Source organism: Papaver somniferum, unplaced genomic scaffold (genome assembly GCF_003573695.1).
Source record: "Papaver somniferum cultivar HN1 unplaced genomic scaffold, ASM357369v1 unplaced-scaffold_57, whole genome shotgun sequence".
Classification (NCBI taxonomy): domain Eukaryota; kingdom Viridiplantae; phylum Streptophyta; class Magnoliopsida; order Ranunculales; family Papaveraceae; genus Papaver; species Papaver somniferum.
Genome location: NW_020648415.1, coordinates 3,636,310 through 3,659,623, shown reverse-complemented (window position 1 = coordinate 3,659,623; position 23,314 = coordinate 3,636,310). Strand labels below are relative to the sequence as shown.

General features: G+C 36.9%; 3 protein-coding genes across 3 annotated transcripts; 2 read left to right on the top strand and 1 right to left on the bottom strand.

Annotated features, from left to right (window-relative positions):
* Window positions 1-8,607: 8,607 nt before the first annotated feature.
* Window positions 8,608-9,369, bottom strand: LOC113343330. Its single transcript, XM_026587557.1, has one exon. It carries the CDS (start codon window positions 9,367-9,369, stop codon window positions 8,608-8,610), a length of 762 nt encoding a protein of 253 aa, XP_026443342.1.
* A 3,232-nt stretch (window positions 9,370-12,601) lies between these two features.
* Window positions 12,602-12,943, top strand: LOC113343329. The gene has a single exon (XM_026587556.1). It carries the CDS (start codon window positions 12,602-12,604, stop codon window positions 12,941-12,943), a length of 342 nt encoding a protein of 113 aa, XP_026443341.1.
* Window positions 12,944-14,431: 1,488 nt separating this feature from the next.
* Window positions 14,432-14,986, top strand: LOC113343328 (putative invertase inhibitor). Its single transcript, XM_026587555.1, has one exon. It carries the CDS (start codon window positions 14,432-14,434, stop codon window positions 14,984-14,986), a length of 555 nt encoding a protein of 184 aa, XP_026443340.1.
* Window positions 14,987-23,314: the final 8,328 nt, after the last annotated feature.

The following is a 23,314-nucleotide window of genomic DNA, read 5'->3' as shown; positions in this document are numbered from 1 at the left end:
AAGGATAGCAATATCAGTCCATGCTCTGCTAATATCTCTAATAACATTGCATGGTTGTATGAATCTGAGTTTTTCCGTTATATGGAGCTTACCGATGAGTGTGTTTTTCCATTTGTTTTGATGTGCTTTCTCAAGTAGCGTTTGTTCTGGTATGATCACTAGACCTTCTTTGCATCTGAATTCCTCCGTCTTTACTTCCTCCACCATATTTGGTTGTTGAGGTGTTTACGAAACTGAACAAACAAAAAACACTGAAGATTTTACTGTTGTAATGGGTTTAGAAAGATGAGAAATGAGATATGCTAGGGTTACGGTTTTGATCAGGATTATATAGGAGTGAAGAAGGTGAAAGGGTCGAGTCTTTAAGAAGAGGGAAAAAAAAAAGAATTGTAGAAAACAGAGAATTTTGGAAGGTCTAGCTAGGACTCTAGTCTAGGGGCGGTTTATGGTGGAAGCTTAAATGTTTGCTCGATGCAAGTGTAAAAAGTAAAAAAGAAAAAGAAAGTCAAAGTCGCTTTATTAGTCAAAACAAAAGTCTTTACTTTCAGCCAGTTGTTTTACCACTCACCCACTCTTCTTCTACACCCTCCCCAACACTTTCAACTTCTTATCTATCGGTTTTCAGTCTCACTCTTAGGGTTACGGATACAATTTTGGATTGGAGGATCAAAAAAAAGCCCCAAGATGATAATTCTGTGAAACTAGTCCTTCCAAATGAACAAGAATTTGGTTAGTAGTGCTCATAATCCAAGCTATTATTGTGATCAGCATTGAAATTTTCCTTGGTACCAAGGTAAACTCAAGAAGCAGACTGAAAGGAGGAAAACTTAATTCCTGTATGTAACTCTTACTACTTGTTGTACTTCTGAAGAAGAAAGGAGATCATCTGGAGAAGGAGAAATCCAGAAATGTGGAGTGAGAAATCCAAAAATCCAGAAATGTGAAGAAGGGAGATCATTTGGAGAAGAAAAAAAATCCAGAAATGTGAAAGAAAAATCCAAAAATTGGAGGAAATTTTGGGGGTTTGTAAAAGAAAGTGTCTTGAATTGCTGGCGGAGCTTGATCAAAATACAATGGGATACATGGAAAGTTGGGTGAACTGGAATCTATAAAGATGAGTTGAAGGATTTCAAGAGGAGACAAGAAAGAAAAAGAAACCTAGTTCGAATGGTTTGGGGAAAAAAGGAGGAAAGAACTTGGAGGGGGAATTGAAAAAGATGGGAAAGGATATGGAACATGAGAAAAGGAGAGCGCCGGATGAGGTTGAATTTTGGAGGAATAAGTTTTGTGATTTGGAGGGCCGAGTCTTGAGGATGGAAAATGGTAATGTAGAATCTCGTATTACAAAATGATGCTTCTCACAGCGGTGAAAAGGAAGGAAACAACGAGTTGAGCAAACATGATGGTGAATTCACTAGAGGAAGGCACTGTTCTCGTGTGTCTGAGTTGCAAACCAGACACAAGGTCTTGAATTAGGATGAAGTTGAAATGAATTCACATCGTCAAGTGGAAGATAAAGTTGCCGAATTCTCTACTATGAGCATTCTTTCTGAAAGTCCTAATGTGTCTTGTGGAGGTCAGAAAGTTGATGATGTGAATGGGAGGGTGGAGAGAACATCCACATATGAATCCTCATCTGAGAATCATTTAGAATTGAGTGAAAATTTAAATGACAAGGTAGGAAACACAGCTGTAGTGAACTTGGTTGAATTGATTTGTTTAGATAGTGTTGGTGAATCTTCTAAGGTAGTTCTGGTGATTCACAATCTCTTGACGAGGTTATGGACAGGATGGGGATGAATTATAGCAACAAAGTTAAAGAAGTGAAATGGGAATTTGAGGCTGATATGCTTTCTGCTTTTGAAGAGGACGCTGAGCTCTGTATGAAAGCTGTATGTGTGCTCTCTATTGGCAGCAAATTTCTATAAAAAAATCTGCAAATGGTTTGTTCCATTACTTCGATGCAGTCAGGTATTGTTAAGAATGCCCTGCGCCTTTCCTTCATTTTGTTATAATTGGAAACTGGAAGCATATAAGCTATATAACCTTTTAACAATTAGAAGGGTTGTATCAGCTACATAGTATGCTATTACTGTTTATTTTTCGAGTCAAAGGTTGTTCAATAGGAATGATCACTGCACATCATTTGGTATCTCTACCTTATCGATATAATACTATTTTTTATTTACCTCGTGACAGAGGAAAAAGAAGAAATAACCGAGTGCATTCTTATCTTTTAACTTCCGTTGCTGGATTAGTTTAACTTTCAGGTTTTCTGTATAATCGATCATCTTCTAATGGAGAATAAAAGCTTCATAAAATAGTTTACCGATGTGGATTATGTTCATATTTTCTCATGGGTTTCATTTTCAATTGCATTCCATTATTGATGGTTATTGTATCTTCACAGGATTAAAACTTTGGCTGAATTTCTCATGGACGGGGACTGCAAATGTGACTTAAAGAAGTCTGCAAAAGAGTTAGAGGAGGAACTCACCTCTAACACACTAGAAGACTGCAAGAGGCTAGCTAGTAGCTACTCGAAGCAGTTATTCAGTATCTACAAGGACAAACAAGATTCTTTTTTTCTTCCTACTTCAACTGCAAGCTGTTGAGGTAATTGCTAAATTATATGATTTGTATAAGTTAATACATTATTCTGCAAGCATCGCAATCTTGATCTCCTTTGAATTTTCTCAAATATTGCGTATATGAAAACTGTATTTTACTTAGTCCACAGAGAATCATCCGTAGATAGGTTTTGTAAAATTTATAAGCGGCTTGATTAGGGTAAAGTTCGCGTTCTTGTGGCTGCGTTTGTTTTCCAATAGTTAAATGTTTTTCTGGCAGTCGTGTTCATGTGGGATAGTAGCAAGTTTCCATGTCTGAGCTTCTCTAAGGATGTCCCAGTCTGTATTAATCCTTTGATGGGTTCAACATATCATTCTTATGCAGTCCGATTAACTTAAAGAATACCATATTTTAGATGTTTATATTTCTGTCATTTAGTTATAGGGTTGACTGTCTTTATCTATTCCACATCCAAACTATTCTTTAGACTATGAGATTTTTAGATTACTGAAACCATAGTGTTATCCTGTTTAAAACAGTAATCTTGAAGCTTGAGGATGGTGTGATAAGTCCGTGTTCCTCATGTTGTGTATGTAATTTTCAAAGGAGTACCTTGACTCCACCTTATTCCTGCATTCTGCATCTCCTAACTCGTATTTTCAAGCCTTCAGGAAACCAATCTATCAATTTCAGCCTTGCTAGTCTGCTTCAGCATCGAAGTTCATGTTAAACAACTATGCACCTGAGCAAACACACATCTTTTTCATGTCAAAGAAATAACTGAGAAATCTAACCTTAAATTGGTCCATAAATTCCAAAATAAGTACTGTTTACATAAAACTTGGCAATGCTATTCGTTCCCATGACTAAATGAAGATTATTATCTGCATCACCAGTACAACACTTACTGCGCAATCCAGACACACATTGCTGGAATGTGAAATGCTGCTCTCTCTAGGATATTTAGCAGCTCCAAGTCACGAAATACTCGTTTCGCCAGCAAATGTCGGCTGTGCTCTCATACCGTCCTATTTTCTTATGTTTTGAACTGTAATAGTTAATGGGTTTCATCTGAACATGTAGGAGTCGATGAGAAAAATTCAAAGATTCAGAGCAAACAAGCCACTCCCCATCTGTTAGCATTGTGCTGGTTCATAAATTGAGTTTGCTGTTGTGTGACTCTTTTGATGCTAATTATATCTGAACTCTGAAGCGCCCAAAACTGAACAGCACTCTTAGCTGGCTAACGAGACAACACTTATGTTTTGGCTATTTGACTTTCATCAGGAGACTCTTGAATTGGAAGAGATACGTTTGCTAACAGTGCTCAAAATGCATCCAGAAGTTCTCAGCGTTGTAAACTCTGTCTGCTTCCTGTTTTGCCTGCAAATGTCAACATGCCAGGTGGATCAATGCAACTGTAATGCATCATGCACTGACATATAACAACAGAATAATGCAGAAGAACTAAAAAAGAGTCGAAAATCATTTAGTTGTAGCTCCCAATTAGTCTGCAAAGTGACAATCATAAAAGCTAACTTATTCAAACGATTCTAAATAAGGCTTCTCTTTCTTAATATCTATAGGAACAAATCTGGAAGCAAGATTATTTCCTTCTGAAAATAATTCGCTTTCTTACCTTTTCAATGTTTGATGATTCCCAAAATCAATCTGTATTTCGATGCTAGTGAGCAGATTAATGGTGCCGATGTTTACTCGGCTACTTGTGAAGATTCGTTCACCGAAGGAAATTTAACATTTCCATTGAGGAAACAAGTTGATGATTAAGACAGCTAGTAATTATTTCTCTTGTCATTATCGAATTGGTAGAAAAATAGTTCTTTCTGTGAGAGTCCATAGGCTGAATCTATGAATTAAAAATAATTTTGTTATTCTTTGCTTAATTTTCCTCACTCAAGATAATAGTGGTACAGTAGTTTTTAGCCTGTGATATTTTTTTTTCCATACTTTTTCTTCCTTCCTGAAAAGCTAGATGCGGGTTTATTCCAACAAATTCCCAAACCTATGTATTTCAAATCCTTAAAGTTTAAGATGATCTCAAGATTAGCACTTGTACTGAGAACTGCTACCTCATTTCAAGGTATTTCATTTCGGTGTTTTGCACGAGCTTCATCATCTTGGTAATCATCATCTACAACGTCAAGTGGACGCCTGAGACATATAAGTCCTGCAAGAAACAACGTCCCTGCCAACGTAAGCTAGATATTCATCTTTGTGATCGTCGTATGCAAACCCCCACTCTAGAGGCGTTTTCATCCGAGAAAACCTCCCAAAATAGTTTGCTTTCTTCTCCTATATGGCAAGAATACAACGGATATATGTGACAGAAATGAACAATGCAGGAAAAATCCACCCCAAGATTTAGGAGAATAGTGAATTTGTACGTGATAATTGCGTCGATACCAGTCCAACATTAAAAATTAAGCAAAAATGTTAAGGTCACATTAATTTTGTAGTTCAATTGAATTTGCACTTGCAAAAAATATATATGAACTGCGGATCAAGAAAAATAAAATCGAAATATATACACAAAATTGATTAAAAAGATCAAAACAACAATTCCTGGATAAAAAGGACATTTAGATTTTGATACTGTTTAAATGGACAAAAATTTAAAAATAGCCAGGATGTAAACAGTTTCATCCTACCCATTCTCAAATACTTTTTCTTATTTTAAATTTACATCAGGATGCATCCAGTTTCATCCTTGCTATTTTTTAAGTTTAAGTCAGGATGAATCCAGTTTCATCCTTGTTATTTTTTTGGTGTCAATTTCACCCTTACAAATTTTTACTCGTCCATTTGAACCATGATTTAAAATATTTGGACAAATGACCTATTTTCCGAAATATATAACAGACGTGACTTATTTTTAGAACCCTATTATTGGGGTTAAAGGGTTGACCATTTTGGGGTTTTTTTGCTTTGGGTAGGCAAATTATAGATAAGGGGAGACTTAAGTGAATAAAAAGTCAGATTTACTCTTTGTAATTTTTTTTTAAATCAAAACCTAATCTTAATCCTAAATCAAAACCAATCCATTCATTTTCTCTATTCTTCTTCTTCTTCTCAAAAACACTCTCAAAAACCTAATAATAACCAATCTCTTCCCCATTCATTCTCAAGATGGCAGCAAGATCAAGACTGACAAGATCCGTCCGATTGAACCCTGGTTCTGAATCATGACAAGTTATTGACGTTTCTTTTCATGGAGATGTGGTTAACCAATTTCTTCAAACACCTTCAAATCCTCCTCCTCCTGTGGTGAACCAATCTGTTCAAACACCTGTGAATCCTCCATAAATGACTCCTACTAGGTAAGAATCGAAAAACCCACCAGTTATTTTACCATTAGATTGCAAAAATAGGTTCGATTGATGGTGTTAGGATTTCAAAAATGGTTTTCTGAAGCGTTAACGGCTGGGATAGCATATCGTCCTGGACGTAATGTACAATTAATGGTTAGGAAATCAAGAACTCCCAGCCGTTATTGTCTCACGCGGTTAGGAATAGTTGAGAACCCAACATTATAATACTATTATAAATGGGACTTTCCCAGCCGTAAGTGGTCATGTGTTTGCAGAGAGTGATGAGTGTTTCGGCTGGTAGTTACCTAACCGTAAATGAATATTCCTAACCGTTATTTGTATTTTCTAGCCGATACTTTGTTTACAGTTTGGTCATCCGCATATTTCTAAGCCGAGACTATGTTTACGGTTAGGTTGTCTCACTTTTCCCAGACGATACTATTTGTAACGGATGTGTAATATGTTATTTCCAATCCGTAATCCTATCTTCTGATATGTTTTTCATCATTTTTAGGAACCCCGGGAAGGAGAAAGAACCCCAGGAACTACCAATGTGGGATATTGCTACGATGATGGTACGTAGCCTAAGTATATGATTCTTTTTTTGGTATACGTTTCTCAAATTACGTACCACTATTAATTGAATGATGTGAAAATAGGTCAAGATAGCTAAGTGGATTGCCAGGGGACTGAGGCGTAATATTGAAGAGGTTTTATATTTGGATTGCGAGGAACAAAGAACACTGATTCTCAGGCTTCTGGAGTCACATAATCCAATGAGGGATGATCTATATACTGATGAAGAAATTGATGATTGGACTAGTCTTTCCCAAACTCCCGACAGTTCTTCTTCATCTTCTGAGGATGTTCCTTCGATTGTTGGTCGTAGTGGATGATTGTAGATAATTTACTTTTTTAAGTCATTCCATCTTATGTTTATGCAGACATTTAGCATGTTTAAGGTTATGGATTTGGGTGATTTACTTTTCAGAGTTACTTTTCATTAACCTTGAATGAATGGATAATAGTGTTTTGATTCTTAATTTATGAGATTCTTATTTCCGAATTCAGTTTTACGGTGTGGTGTCTCAGCCGTAACTTAGTAAAATCTGAAACTGGCATTACAGAAAAAGTTACGGCCAGGATTATCAGCCGTAGAAGTGACAGTACCCATAATTACGGGCAGAAAACATAGCCGAAATAGGGTTTACGCTTTGATAACTCAGCCGTAACTTAGTAAAATATGAAACTGGTATTACAGGAATAGTTACGGCCAGGATTATCTCGGCTTCTCGCTAATTTCTTAATACCAACCGCACCACCAACTTTTCTTCGGACATTACTAGATTCTTTAGTTGTTGAACCTTGTTGAGATGGAACAACCGGGTCATTAATTTTGACTCCACTATCAACTTTTCTTTTTGAACTTGATGCAACAACCACATTCTTCTTTCGGCGTTTTCCCTTCATTTCACTAGCTCTGCTTGGTCCTCCTTTTTCCATTTCCTTTCTTTTAAGTTTGTACAATTCGTTCAACTTCTCATAAGCACAAGGATCTCTTCGCATTGAAGGAGTCAATTGTGGACCTTCTTGAACCTTTCTTTAGCTTCTGCCCTTTCTTGTCTAATATCTGGACGGTTGAATCTCCGCAATTCATACAACCAAAGTTGTCTTTGAGCCGATAGTAAAGAAACATACTTATCAAAAGTTCCTTGTGTACCTCCGTGTCGCAAAACACTTCCCCAAGACCTTGATTTGGTGATGGATCTTTAAATGTTAGTTGTTGCCGAAATGGATTTATTCCTTCAATCGGAATCATCCTTGTGGGATAATTTGTTATTGCACGCCTACATGGAAGCCCCAAAGCCGACTTAATTGGACAATTACATATCATTCTCGGTGGAAAATTGTGTTCCTCCCAAGCCTCCACTTCCGTTATAATTTTTAGGATTTCCCATTGAGAAACATATAAACTTATTCCCCGTATCCAAGGGCTGTCCCGATAGTCGGTAACGAGTCTAGATCGGCTCTTTTCAAAATCCCCTTTAATTTTATCGAGATCGCGCTTGAAATACTCAACCATAGCTTCAAAAACAACAACAAATCCACCATCACAACCATTTAACTTAGTCTTGAACCGATAGTGAGCCGACTCCACCTTGATTGTCATAATGTCTATAGCGGTTTACCCATGCATTAACAAACTTTTCTTTGTGGGGATCCAATAACTCGTTCTTCAAATATGTTATAACATCCGGGTAGGTTGACCATTTCCCATTACAAAACGCTCCCTTTGGAAATATAATGGTTCCGTGAGCGACCATATTAGTTCTTCCCAATCACCTTAAAATTCCGCCCAAAGCACCTCGGCTATCTTATCATTCATATCAAACTTTTCTTTCTCTTCTTGTTATATCTCCAATGGTAGATTTTTGATCCTCTCTATTTCGGTCTTCTTTGCTGCCCATATAACCCTCTTGCAATTAGTTTGCACATTGTTCTATATATGAAACTGAAAAGATGATGACGCGCGTAGGGGAAAGCACGTGGTATGGCCCACATCAATGATTACTCCTTATCCATAATCAACACCCTATGAGTATATCCTTTTTGATATAATCCCACAAATAACTTTCCTTCGACTCGTCTTTCAAGAAATAAAACGCAACGGTAAATGTCGACTTGGTAGATGTTTGCGCAACAAAGTTCAATATCGGTATTTTGTGCTTGTTCGTTTTATACGTGCAATCCATAAAGAAATTTGATGAAAGCATCTTGCCAATTGTACACATTCCGGATTCGCGAAGAAAAGATATTCCACTTCGCTTTCTTTATTCCTGTCATACGCGGTAGAGTACTTTGCCTCCTCAAACAAAAACAATAATTGTTGCATAAGCACTCTCTCTTCCCATGACTCTGTTTTAAATTTTTCTCTTTCGTTATAGATAGTTGCAAATGAGGATGAGTTTCGTGGATTTAAAACCTTGACCACACTAAGAATACCAATTGGTCTTGTGCGTCTTTTACTCAACACGCGTACTAAATCCTTTTCTAAAGGGTTGAGCCTTGCCGAATAAGGATGGTTGATCAAACTTTCCGGAATAGGATGATTATGATAACCCGAGACGACTTTTTCCATATACCACATTTTGTTGTCGTCGTTAAATTTAAATTTAAGCTTAAAAGGGCATCCAGTCTTCTTCGTATTATATACTCCCTCCCTCCTCGCGGTTTTTGGTTTATACCCACTACCCTTTTTCCAGTGGCTCTCATACTTTCCACTACACTCGCAAACCATTTGAACATTGTTGTCTGTAACTTGTTTATTCTGGACTATGATGCACATCTTTTTCAACCCTTGTGATCGAGCCCACAACTTTGCATCTTTCTTATCTTTCCACTCATAGTTGTTTGCATAGTGAGCACTTGTGTCCTCGGAAACTTGCACAAGTGGGGGTTGATCTTCCATAACCACCTCTTGCTCTTCAGTAACCACCTCTTAATCTTCCACCGGAATGTACGATACAATCTATAATAAAATGACATATGTCAAATAATTATTCACAGAAGAAATTTAAACACAGAGAAACGACTGGGTTCAAGAGTAATATTCCAGCCGTCAAAGTGTACACGGATGATTCGACAAGTGATATTCCAGCCGTTATCAGAGATACGGCTGGGTCGAAAAGTATTATTCCCAACCGTAAACGACATATGGCCTGGAATTCCGAGACGTATATTTTCCAGTAACTGGAGGTGTCAGCTTACGACCTAAAAAATGAGCCGTAAAACGGGTTACGGCTGGGTAACCCAACTGGCGCCGCCAGCATTAAATAGCATTTAATATTTTCGGAATGAAACCTAACCTCCGCCGACACTATTAAATGCTTCCCATGCACGTACAAAATTCCTGGGCGTAATTGACAAGTTACGTCTAGGAATTTTCCATCGTTCCATCCGTAAGGTGTCGTAACGGCTGGGAGTTCATGAACTGTGAGCCGTATAACTCAATAACGGCCAGGAGTTCATGGTTTCCCAGCCGTGATTGTACCTGGCGGCTGGAAACCTAGGATTTTCGGAAGGAAAAAATCGAAACTCTGAGCTTCAAAACTGAAATAGGAGTTAGAATAGAGGTATACCTTGTAATCTTGAGCAATTGTTTCTTCGATTTCTTCTTCTTCTTGGGTTGGTCCTTTGAAATCATAGTAGGGTTCATAAGGATTGTTTTGAGTTTGAGAAGAAATTTCATGATCTTGTGAAAAATTAGCAAAGAACTGATCGTTGTTGATGGGTATTAATATGTTATCGTATTTTGAAGATGAGGGTTCACGTACATCAAAAGTTTTGCTTGAATCACTGATTTTCATTTTTTCCCCAATTTTTTTCCCCTCTTCTTCTTCTCTTTCTTCTGTTTTTTTTGTTTTGATTTTCAACTTCAACGCTTAACTTAAGGAAGTGAATTAGTGTTGATTAATTAGCTAATCATGATTAATTAGTAACATTAATCAAATTTATTATGTAAAATAAGTGAGGGGTCATATTAATCATTTATATAAATATTTGATGGGGGTGTCCCAATTACTATTTGGCGACCCTTGACATCCCCAAAAGACCATGACTTTTTAAGCCCCAACAATAGGGTTCTATTCTTAGCCATATTTCAAAAATTCCATTTATTTTTAAAGCCAATTTTGGAATTTATTCTCTTACGTAATATGTATGCCGACAAATGTGGAAGGAAGATTATTTCCTTTCGATAATTCGCTTTCTTACCATTTTAAAGTTTGATTTCCAAAATCAATCCTACGAATTTATTACTAGTACATGGATTTGAATCTGTACAAAAGAATATCATCCATCGCTGAGAAGGACACGAGTTTTTCTGTTGTTTAAACGATCTTAACACCAATCTTGGATTATTAAATAATGTTTCTTTCTCTTAGAGCTAGCACTATGGAAAGGGATATCCCTTTCCTATCCCTCTCCATCTCTCAAAATTCAAAATTACCATGTACTATGGTCTTTCAGATTTTGTGTAGGGAAGGGATATTTGGTGTACCCCTACAAGGTTGATCAGATCTGATCACCCTTGTAGGGAAGGGAAATTGCACGGGTACTCAGTACGCGTATTATTTTACGCTTTACGCGTACTGAGTACCCGTAAAGCTGTTGATACGCGTAGTAAGTACGTGTAGCATTTCACACGGCTACTGAGTACGCGTTTGGTTAAATATATTTGTTTGACCGTTTCTCGTTCACACCTTCCTCACACCGATCCTGACCATCCATCACTAATAACGGTTCCATTTTCTACACCGTCGGATCCCAAAGGCCTTTTTTTCAAAATCCTCTATAAATACCACTCTAATTCTCTACTCAAATCACACCAAATCAATTCCTTCTTCATACATCAATTGATTTCTTCTCTTAAATCTTTCTAATTTAATTTTTGTTTAAGAGTTTTAATTTTTGTTTTGCTCATCAATGTCGGAGACTCAAAGGGCAAAAAGGAAACACATTACGAGATTTACTACTTTGGAAGATCATCACATGATTACTCAGTATGTTGCTATTAGTTATCAGAATTATCCGGATAAGAAAGTGTTTTGGGAACTGCTTTTTAATAAATTTGTGGAAGTTTGTGGCGGAAATCCATCTACGGCACACAAGTTCACAAAAATCATCAAAAAACAATCCATTTTATTCAAAAAATCATCACATTGTCTACTAAACTACAACAATCCTAAATCATCAATAAGAATACCGTATTCATATTCATTTAATCATTCCTCAATAATTTAACCATTCATCAATCATAAATCATCAAAAATAATACCATATCACATATCCATATCAAAATTCATTCATACACTACACCTTATTTGATTCAATCCATAAAATACCATATAATCAATCGACAATGTCCTAAACTATCAAACAACATACAATGACGCATTATAATCGACCCAACATCACGAATTTAATCATAATCAAATTCAAATCAAATTTAAACCCTAAAATTTGAATCACTCACCTTAGAGGGTTTTGATGATGAACCACGAAATTAAAGAAGGCAAATTCTTCACCGGATGGTAATGAACAAACCCATTCAATTTGAGCTCCAAAATCGCACAACAAGGTCTTCAAATCGAAAGTGTTGAGGAGGAGAGAAATATAGAAGAAGGAAGAAGAAAAAAAGAAGAATGGTCGACTGAACCTTGTTTCTGTCGACTTAAACCTATGAAACGCGTATTGAGTGCTCGTTTTTAGGTCAAGCCAACCAATTGACTTATACGGGTACTGAGTACGCATATGACACTATTCATACGCGTACTGAGTACGCGTCTCATGTAGGGAAGGATGAGAGGGCACCATAATGTGACTTCCTTTCAAGTGCCATCCCTTCCCTACATTTGAGGGATAGGGAAGGGATGAAGTGTACCATAGTGCTAACTCTTAACATATGTATGACACCAAATTTCGAAGCAAGATTATTTCCTTCTGATAATAGTTCGCTTTTTTTTTTCCTTTTTAAAGATTGATGATTTCCAAAATCAATCCTACGAATTTATTACTAGTATATGGATTCAATCTGTATAAAAAGAATATCATCATCGATCAGGTCAGTACAACACAAGTTTTTCGGAAAGAGGAAACGAAAATATGAGTAAATCAAGCTTTTCGGACTTGGTGTAATTTCAATGGAGTTATGTGCGAACAACGCAACCAATCTTTTACCGTATATTGGTAAACTTCTTGAAGATGGAAAAGAAGAACGGTTCGTTAAGCAAGCTTTAGATACTTGTTTGGAAATTTATACAGATGCCACTCATTGTGCTGAAGATGCCATTACAGCTTTTAAAAATAAAGATAAAGATTATTTCGATGCTATTGGGCAGATTACTACTGCGGATGACTATTCGGCTGCTTGTGAAGATTCGTTCAACGAACGAAATTTAACATTTCCATTGAGGAAACAAGTTGATTATTTTAGTCAGCTAGCTGATATTTCTCTTGTCATTATTGATTTGGTAGAAAAATAGTCTTTCTGTGAGCCCGTCCCAGGCTGAATTTATGAATTAAAAATAATTTTGTTATTTTTTGCTTAATTTTCCTCAAGCAAGACAATAGTAGTAGTACTGTCTCTGTCTCTAAGAAATATGCTTGTGTATAGATTTACACTCAAACCTGCTTATTTTTTGAAGATGGAGGGAGTAGTTTTTAACATAGTTTTCCCCTTACATTTTCTTCCTTCTTGAAAAGCTAAACGCGAGTTTATTCCCTTTGTTGTCTTGATATAGGGCGTTGTAGGCATCCCAATAGCATCCCAAACCTATGTATTTCAAATCCTTAAAGTTTAAGATGATCTCAAGATTAGCGCTTGTACTCCGAAAGAAACCAATTTTGAGGCATACTCAAAATGATTTGAAACATATTCGGCTGAAAAGTTATCAGCCGAATCTAGACAAAAATCATAGGTTCGGCTGATAACTTGATATGTCTCAAATATTTTGAGTATGCCTCAATACAGGTTTCCTCCGAAACCAGCTGGCAAGAAAACAAGATTAGGCTTGTAGGAAGATTTGGGCTTGACTTTTTAGGCTTGGAAGCCCAGTGGGAGGGGTCGCAACTGCACATCTTTGTTGCATGTTGGATCCGCCTGCTTGGGAATCATCATCTACAACGTCAAGAGGACGCCTGACACGTATAAGTCCCGCAAGAAACTACGTCCCTGCCAACGTAAGGTAGATATTCATCTTCGTGATCGGCGTATGCAAACCCCCACCCTAAAGGCGTTTTCAGAGTCCAGTATTTAAGTGCGAAAAGTGTGAGACCGGAAAAAGAATGCAAGTGTTTAATGTACTTGTGGAAATAGAGTGCGACAATCATATGGAGTTATCATAAATTACCAGATTCAAATGGAGTCCGCTTTTAGCCATTTCCACTGCCAAAATCGCATAGGGTGGAGGCTGCTTAAGCCATTCCCACCGCCATCAGATGGAGGCTGCTTGAGCAATTCCCATCCCCATGGAAGGAGGCCACTTGAACCATTCCCACCATCATGGAAGGAGGCCGTTTAAGTCATTCCCACTGCCGTTGGGTGTGGGACGCTTAAGCCATTCCCACCGCCATGGCCGCTTAAGCAATTCCCCCGTCCAAATCACTGATCAGGTTATGTCATGACTTTTATGACGGCAAAATGAAGCAACAATGATAAACGAGAGAACTTTAAGGCACACCACGTGATAACGTTTAAACGTGACTTATTTTTAGACATATTTCAAAATTTCCATTTACACTAAAAGCTAACTTATTTACACGATTTTTAAAACCAATTTCGGAATTTTTTTCTCTTATGTATGCGAACAAATTTGGAAGCAAGATTATTTCCTTTCGAAAATAATTCACTTTCTTACCTTTTTAAAGTTTGATTTGCAAAATTAACTCTGCGAATTAATTACGAGTACATGGATTGAATCTGTATAAAGAGAATATCATTCTTCTAGTTTTTGGTAAAGAGAAACGAAAACATGAATAAATCATCTTCATTAATTTTCTTAATCCTTCTGCTTGTTCTCAACCTTCACAGAGTCGTCGTTGCAAATGGTGATGTAGTCGCTGATCTATGCAAGAATGCATCAACAACACCGGATAGCATGTTAAGTTATGATTTCTGCGTGTCGGCTCTTGAATCAAACCCTAAAAGTAAGACTTCAGATCTCTTCGGACTTGGTGTAATATCAATGGAGTTAATTGCAAACAATGCAACCAATCTTTTACCCTATATTGGTAAACTTCTTGAAGAGGGAAAAAAAGAACGGTTCGTTAAGCAAGCTTTAGATACTTGTTTGGAAGTTTATGCGGATGCCACTCGTTCTGTTGAAGATGCCATTACAGATTTCAAAGATAAAGTTTATTACGATGCTCGTGCCGAAATTACTGGTGCGAATGACTATTCGGTTGCTTGTGAAGATACGTTTAACGAACGAAATTTAACATTTCCATTGAGGAAACAAGTTGATGATTTTGGAGAGCTAGTTGATATTTCTCTCTTCATTATTGATTTGGTAGAATCACAAGGCTAGTTGTTGATTTGGTAGAATCAGCAGGCTAGTTGATATTTCTCTTATCATTATTAATAATCGGTAGAATAATGTTTTTTTAAATACTTTAGCTTTTATTTTTATCTAGGGTCTCACGAACCCTCGTAAAAAATGTAATTTTTTTTTTTGGCACAACAATGGGTCATCTTTCTTTCACTCTATAAACATTATATTTTCAGCCTTTTGTCTACTAGCAGTAGATCAGCAAACTACTTCCATTTATTGAGAGTATGAATGCCTTCTGCTGGAAACCTAATTTATATGGTACCAGTGAACCCGTCGGCACCAGACTATATGGACCATAAACTCCAAAATCGCTACAGTAAACTGCAGATAGATCTTGTCAAAGTTCAATCTATAAAACTTTGACAACATTTTCTCAATCTTCAGAAAAAAGACATTTTGTAGTTGATACAGACAGTACCATGCCCAAGATACGATATATTCTTAGTTATAAACTAAAATGTACATCTACGACACTTCTCATCCAGTTTGGAGCATAGTTATCAAAGGTGATTATGCTGGAATTGTTTTTAGACTAAAACGCAAATTATATCAAAAATGAGACAGTCATAAAGCATGAGTGCGACGAGGTACAAAGAAAAACATGGCTACAAGTAGGTCATGTCAATACTGCATTCCAGTTACATATAAGAGTGCTCAAAGGAATGTTATCAAAAGTCTTAGCCATATAAGACTGGACCAATTGTAAATGGTATACTTAACTGCAATGACAAGCTAACTGTAATTTTTCTTCCTTCCTCCTTAAAATTTATTGTTTTTTTTCCTGTCCAGATATTTCAATTACAGTGGATATTCAGTGTAGGAGGAACAATCAATCCATATTCCGTGCTGCCTAGAAAGATGAAGCTTCACCGCCATCTGAAATTATAACTACTACTACTATTAGTGAGTCTTTATTCATCGTCATCCCAACCATCCTAGTAAAATAACCATTCTAGAAATTGTTATACCTCAATAGTAAAATATACTACCTCCGCCCCTAGTTAGATGACCTAGTTAAAATTTACTAGTAAATTTAAAAATGATTTATCTCTCAAACTATACAACGGATTTTTGTAAACTTTGTATCATCGGAAAACATTTTAAAACACCTATCTAATGAATATAAACATGGCTATCAAATGTTACATATTTCTTATAATAAAACTAATCTATCACTCCACTTATTCATGGTATAGGTCATCTAATTAGGGGCAGAGGGAGTATAACGAGAACAAGATTGCTACTACTATATTTTACTTGTCCCCAAAACACTTAATTACGGGCAGTTCACTTCCGCTATTGGCTTGTTGTTATATTTTGGATATGTTAGAGCATTGCTCGGTCGAACTCGCATGTGTTGCTATCTCAAGTATGTTTGTCAATATTAGTGATCAAAACTATATGTCTTGATTTCTAGTTTACTTATGACTAAGTCACGGTCTAGGTCTATGACTAAGTCTCGATATTGGTGAAGGAGACAGGTTGCGTATGTGTAACCGTACGCGTACCAACGTAAGTTTTCCAACCGAAAATTTCTGTTGAGTTTGTAGTTTGCAATCTAGTAAACCAATCACCTTAGGTACGCGTACCCACAAAAGTTTTCGAACCGAAAATTTCTATTGAGTTTGTAAACTCAAATCCGGCAGCTAAGGTACGTGATAGACGCATTTATGTGTCTAATATATCTCATTTGTATATACTGTTAGTGCCCGATTTTGTATTTATTGTGTTATTTTATGTCTTTGTAGGAAGTTTTAGAGAAATAAGCCCTTGCGGCGAAATGGGCTCAAAAAGCAGTGTTTTACACCCCAGAGAAAATTACTAAAGCACCCCAGAAATGCACCGGAAGCGTCCCAGAAATGTGCCGGAGGAACCCAGAAAAATTACTATTTCCACCCCAATGACTATTCGCACCCCCAGTTTGGATAGGGGGACACCATCTTCTTCATTTCAAAAACTGAATTTTGGCGGGAAAACATGCATGAGAACTGGCAGAAGTTTGATCGAATTTTTTAACGTGTTATAGGGAGATTAAATGGCTGATACTTGGCAGGAAGATGTGATTAAGCCTAAGGATGATATTTTGGGTGTCGAGTCCGATCTAATTTGGCTATAATTGGCTAGGGAAGCCACGAACTCAAAACAGAGACACACGTACAGGGAGGAGAAAAACACGAGTTTTGGAGAGTTATGGACGTGTTTAGATCGAGTTTGATGGCTCCATCAACACTCTGAGTGATAACAACATGATTTGGAGCGTGTTGGAAGAGATTTGGAGCGTGAAGAAGTTATTTTTGGAAATTATTCTCCGAAATAAGAAAAAAAATATTCCGAGTAAACAAGGATTTTCACGAGTTATTGCGGGGGATTTGATGATGCATGTGAGTATATAAAGGTTTTTTGGGTCGAGTAGAGGGGCTGTCGAGAGTTGGGAGAAGAGAGGAGAATGCAGGAAGCAGAAATCACGAGTTAAGTTTCTGCTGCTGCTGCCATTGATGAAGGCCAAGAACACGAAGAACGGACTCGCATTGACAGTCGTTCTCCAACAGTGTTTACGACCCAGAGTAGTGGTTCGTAGTGTGGGTCGTAGTTTGGGTCTTGCAACAGCATAACATTTGTATCGTTCTTCTTGTAACAGTTGAACAACGCCTTTGCAACTGTTATTTCTGTTGCAATTTTTCTGCTCAATTGTTTTACTCCCTTTAATCAACTTTTGAGCTTTATACATGTATTTTGAGATTATGATTAATATGAGGAGCTAAACCCCAACACTGGGGCGATGGAGGAAGCCTTAATTCATCATGTGGTAATTTTATTTAATTCTATATTTACTTTTTGCACCAATTTTAATTGAATTAAGATTTTAATTAATTATTTGTGATTTCATTTGATGGTTTATGCTTAGTCCTAGGGATTTTTGATATGCCATGCTTAAGAAATAAAAGTAATATTTTGTAAAATCTACTTTGGCAAAGAATAAAGTTAATATTCAGTTTGTTTTGAATTATAATCGCCTAGAATTAATTTCTGAACCATTTAAGAAATGAATTTGGCCGAATCCTAATCCCCAGTAACTCTCACCATTGTTAATATTTTATTGTATATATTTATATTTTTTACTAAGTCTAAAAAAAAATTATTCTTCACAAATCCGAGAGTTTGAACCTTCATTACTACAACCACAGAAAATAATTAATCATTTTGGCGCCGCCGACGCGGAATTGTGTTTAGGTAGAATTTTTTTTTTTTTTTAGATTTTTTTTCTTTGTTCTTTTTTACGTTCTTTGGGTATTTGTCTATGTGATACAGGTTTTGAGGCTTGGATCGAAAAGAAAAAAAAGAAGAAGTTGTCAAAGATTTTTGGCGATTTCATAAAGACTAGGACCAAAGCTTAAAGCAAAAAGAACGGAAAGAAGACGAAGGAATTTTTTTTTATTATTATTATTTTTTAGATATTTTTTTTATTATTATTATTATTTTTTTAGAAACTGTAATTAAGGTTTTTATTTTTGTAACTTTTATTTTTGGACATTTTTTTTCAGACATTAAATATTGGACATTATTTTTAAAACCCTACGAAGGGTAATAAATTAAAAAAAAAAAATTAAATACAAACTGTTTGCAGGGAAGGACGACGATTACTATATCGTCTCGGCCCCTCGGGTTCGCACACTGACACCGAAGTCAGTGGCCGAGTCGAGTACAACGGTTCTTCGCCCGTCTGGTACGGGAGGTAAACTTCTAAACACCCGCGAATCTCCTGCAAGCGGGTTTACTGTTTTCCTTAAGGTGAATATATGCTGAGGACTTGAACTGGACTGTTTTTAAATTCCTAGTAAAGGGCAAGGCCTGGCCAAATCAAGATAAGGACTCGGATTTCATCACCGTTTCCTTCTTGCCCGCCTTAGGAAAACAAAACCGAACGCGAACCTAAGCTTTAAAATTTGGAATATAACGAGACCGATAGGGTAACGAGCTTAATAGTAAACTCGTTCGAAAAATATTGGTTGCTCTTTAAGCACACTTCAAAGTTCATGATGGTTTCTCTGAGTTGAATGCGTGACTGCGCCGCCTAATGCGGTGAGGCCTTGGGTATCAAAGCTCTACTAAGCTTCCCTCGCCTCTATTCAACTTACTTTGACTCAGATTGATTCCAGAGGGGTTTTCTAAAATTGCAACGAATTCCCTTTCGAAAGATAGAAGCTGGTCTAGAAACAATCTAAGTGGAGCCATCATGTTTTTTGTTTGCTAGAATTTATAGGTTTGATTTGGTCGAGTCAGCCTTGTTTGTGATTGTGTAGAATTCCTCTGTAGTTTGTGTTTCCTCGGTGATGAATTCTTTTCAGGAGACGCCACCTGAGATGACGTTACGAGAATATATGTCTAGAAATTCTCGTTATCAAGAGACGTCTTCGGAAATGACTCTTGGTGAATATATGCGTGGGAAGCGATATATGGATACTCCAACTTTTATTAAGGAATCACCTCTAACGATCTATGAGAAATATTATAAACATAGACCATGTAGTTGGGAACAAAGCTTGAGAATTCGTGAATATCAAAAATTATATTATGATGAGGAGGATGGTGATGATGATTATAACGATATTTCTAGTTCAAATCCAAATAATTTTAATAATTATTTACCTATTCAAAAGGACGAGGATTTGACTAGAAATACCCCCGTTTTAGACGATGATTACGAAACCGATGATGGTTTAGAGGAACCAGTTTATCTTGAGAGTACTGTTTTCGAGTCAAAAGATTTAGAAACAATAGTCTTAGATGAACTCGTAGAGATTAGCGAGGATGAACCTGACTTAGAAAAATCAATCGCCCACTTTCAGGAATCTGATGACCTAGAAATTAGGGAGATTATGACCAGTCTACCTAGAGACGCCGAAAACTCTAAGTTTGGGGGTGATTATCATTCTCCATGTTCTTTAACAAAAATCCCTCACGTGGGACTTGACATCAATGCCTCAACCATCTTACAAGACTATCTTCATACTCGTTTTCCCGAACTTAATAATATTCAACACGAGTCTCAACTGTTAGAAACCCATCCTCTGGTTGATGAGGTTAGCCCAGGCAATAATACCAAGATTGACTTTGTTTTCCCACCAAAAACTTTTCTACCAATTGTGGGAACATATAAATTTCAGATGTGTCAATTATTAAGTTTTGAGACTAAACCTAATTACTTTAGGAGATTAGGGTCGACACATCTGTTTAAGGAAGTCCACCACTCTCTTTGTGGTCAGCTGTGTAAGTCAAATCTGATTCACTTTAAGGATCCCCATTTATTCAGGTTGTTATTATTTTTAATTGAGTTTTTCCAGACTTTTAAACCTGAACTGTTGGATCTTAGATATGAGGAAGTGCATCCAATGAATTTTTTTTTATCAAGATCCTTTCATAGAACCTGAACCTGAACCACAATGGTACATAGGTATCTTAATCAGGAAACTAGATAAGGGTATGCAGTACATGTTCATTTTCTTGGCTTGTTGCAGATTCCTTTTACTTGTGATAGCTCTATTTGGTTTCGATAACCCACAATTATTTCGGCTATTGCTATATGATTCGAGGTGATTAAACCTTTCTTAGTCTGGCTGAAGACTATAAACTTAGCACTTCTTGGGAGGTAACCCAATCTCATGCAACCCGGTAATATCCTTCCTTCACTCTTTTGCTTCAAATAATAACTGTCTCTCCTTGTGTATGCTTTTAATTTCATCTTTAGAACATTGAGGACAATGTTAATTTTAAGTTTGGGGGTATGGGAGAAACTTTTTAGTTGCAATAAATAAACTCCAGAGCCTAGAAATTTACGTCTATTAAGGATAACACTAACCAATCTAAGTGGATGGAAACATTTTTGTTTTAGGAGCTGAGGAACCAATCTGACTAGATGGAAACATCTATAGAGTCTATTCATAAAAGCACAGAGCTCAGGTGTTAGAATTAACATGATAGTTTCGCCATATCTCGTCGAGTCCTTTTCACTTTCTATTTTTAGTTTTCTTTTATTTCAAGTGATTTGGTGGGGCACACGATTCAAGTTGTTACCTTTGCTAGGGTGAAATAGAGTGACTGAGTTACCTTTTCAAAAAAAAAAAAAAAAAAATTAGACCAGACCAGTAGACCAATCGGAATAAATACTAACACTTGGATAACAATATGTGTGTGTTCTCTCTGTCTCCGTCGCCTAAACAAGCGTGGAATGCAGGATCCACGGGAATCACCATGTAATCTGCTGACAAGAAACATGCGCTTCGGTCCACAAGGTCCAATCATGTTGTTAGTTCTTAAATAAATGTGTGTTTAATAAAGTCGACCACTGGTACCCTTGTATATGCCAGTTGTGTTGACCTAGAGTTAGGATTATTAACCACTGGTTCCCTTGTATATGCCAGTGTGTTAATATTAGTCAGATCTGTATCTCAGTCATTTAGGTTAGGTTCACCTTGGCAGAGGCCTTCAGACAGATATGGGAAACACCGTTCACTTTTTAACCATCTACATTTTTCTTTTTCCATCTTCTTAATCTTTTCATGTGATTAGTCTGACTCCGAGTATGATGTCCATCGTGAAACTATCTTAGTAGAGCTCTGTCACTTATATGAATTTTAGTATGCTTGAGTGCAAACTCGTATACATCAATTGGAATTTCGCGTCAGGGTACTTCCTCCTGTAATTAATAAGTATGCCAACCAAGGAGTTTCTTTAGTGCTTTCCAAGATTTTTCGTAGGTAGTTAGGGTCTGGAGTAATGATTTTGTGGGTATATCTCTGGTAAGCCCTCCCGAGACTATAACTCGGCCACTAGAGCCACCTAGGGGTTTAAAGGATTATTGCATATGCTAAATGCAATCGACGATGACTGCGAAAGTGAGTTAGGATTTTATTTTGTAGTTTTGATTTGCTCGGTACTAGCAAATAATAAGTTTGGGGGTATTTGATAGACGCATTTATGTGTCTAATATATCTCATTTTTATATACTGTTAGTGCCCGTTTTTGTACTTATTGTGTTATTTTATGTCTTTGTAGGAAGTTTTAGAGAAATAAGCCCTTGCGGTGAAATGGGCTCAAAAAGCAGTGTTTTACACCCCAGAGAAAATTACTAAAGCACCCCAGAAATGCACCGGAAGCGTCCCAGAAATGTGCCGGAGGAACCCAGAAAAATTACTATTTCCACCCCAAAATTACTATTTCCACCCCAATTGCTATTCGCACCCCCAGTTTGGATAGGGGGACACCATCTTCTTCATTTCAAAAACTGAATTTTGGCGGGAAAACATGCATGAGAACTGGCAGAAGTTTGATCGAATTTTTTAACGTGTTATAGGGAGATTAAATGGCTGATACTTGGCAGGAAGATGTGATTAAGCCTAAGGATGATATTTTGGGTGTCGGGTCCGATCAAATTTGGCTAGAATTGGCTAGGGAAGCCACGAACTCAAAACAGAGACACACGTACAGGGAGGAGAAAAACACGAGTTTTGGAGAGTTATGGACGTGTTTAGATCGAGTTTGATGGCTCCATCAACACTCTGGGTGATTACAACATGATTTGGAGCGTGTTGGAAGAGATTTGGAGCGTGAAGAAGTTATTTTTGGAAATTATTCTCCGAAATAAGAAAAAAAATATTCCGAGTAAAGAAGGATTTTCACGAGTTATTGCAGGGGATTTGATGATGCATGTGAGTATATAAAGGTTCTTTGGGTCGAGTAGAGGGGCTTTCGAGAGTTGGGAGAAGAGAGGAGAGCGCAGGAAGCAGAAATCACGAGTTGAGTTTCTTCTGCTGCTGCCATTGATGAAGGCCAAGAACACGAAGAACGGACTCGCATTGACAGTCGTTCTCCAGCAGTGTTTACGATGCAGAATAATTGGTCGTAGTGTGGGTCGTAGTTTGGGGTCTTGCAACAGCATAACATTTGTATCGTTCTTCTTGTAACAATTGAACAACGCCTTTGCAACTGTTATTTCTGTTGCAATTTTTCTGCTCAATTGTTTTACTCCCTTTAATCAACTTTTGAGCTTTATACATGTATTTTGAGATTATGATTAATATGAGGAGCTAAACCCCAACACTGGGGCGATGGAGGAAGCCTTAATTCATCTATGTGGTAATTTTATTTAATTCTATATTTACTTTTTGCACCAATTTTAATTGAATTAAGATTTTAATTAATTATTTGTGATTTCATTTGATGGTTTATGCTTAGTCCTAGGGATTTTTGATATGCCATGCTTAAGAAATACAAGTAATATTTTATAAAATCTACTTTGGCAAAGAA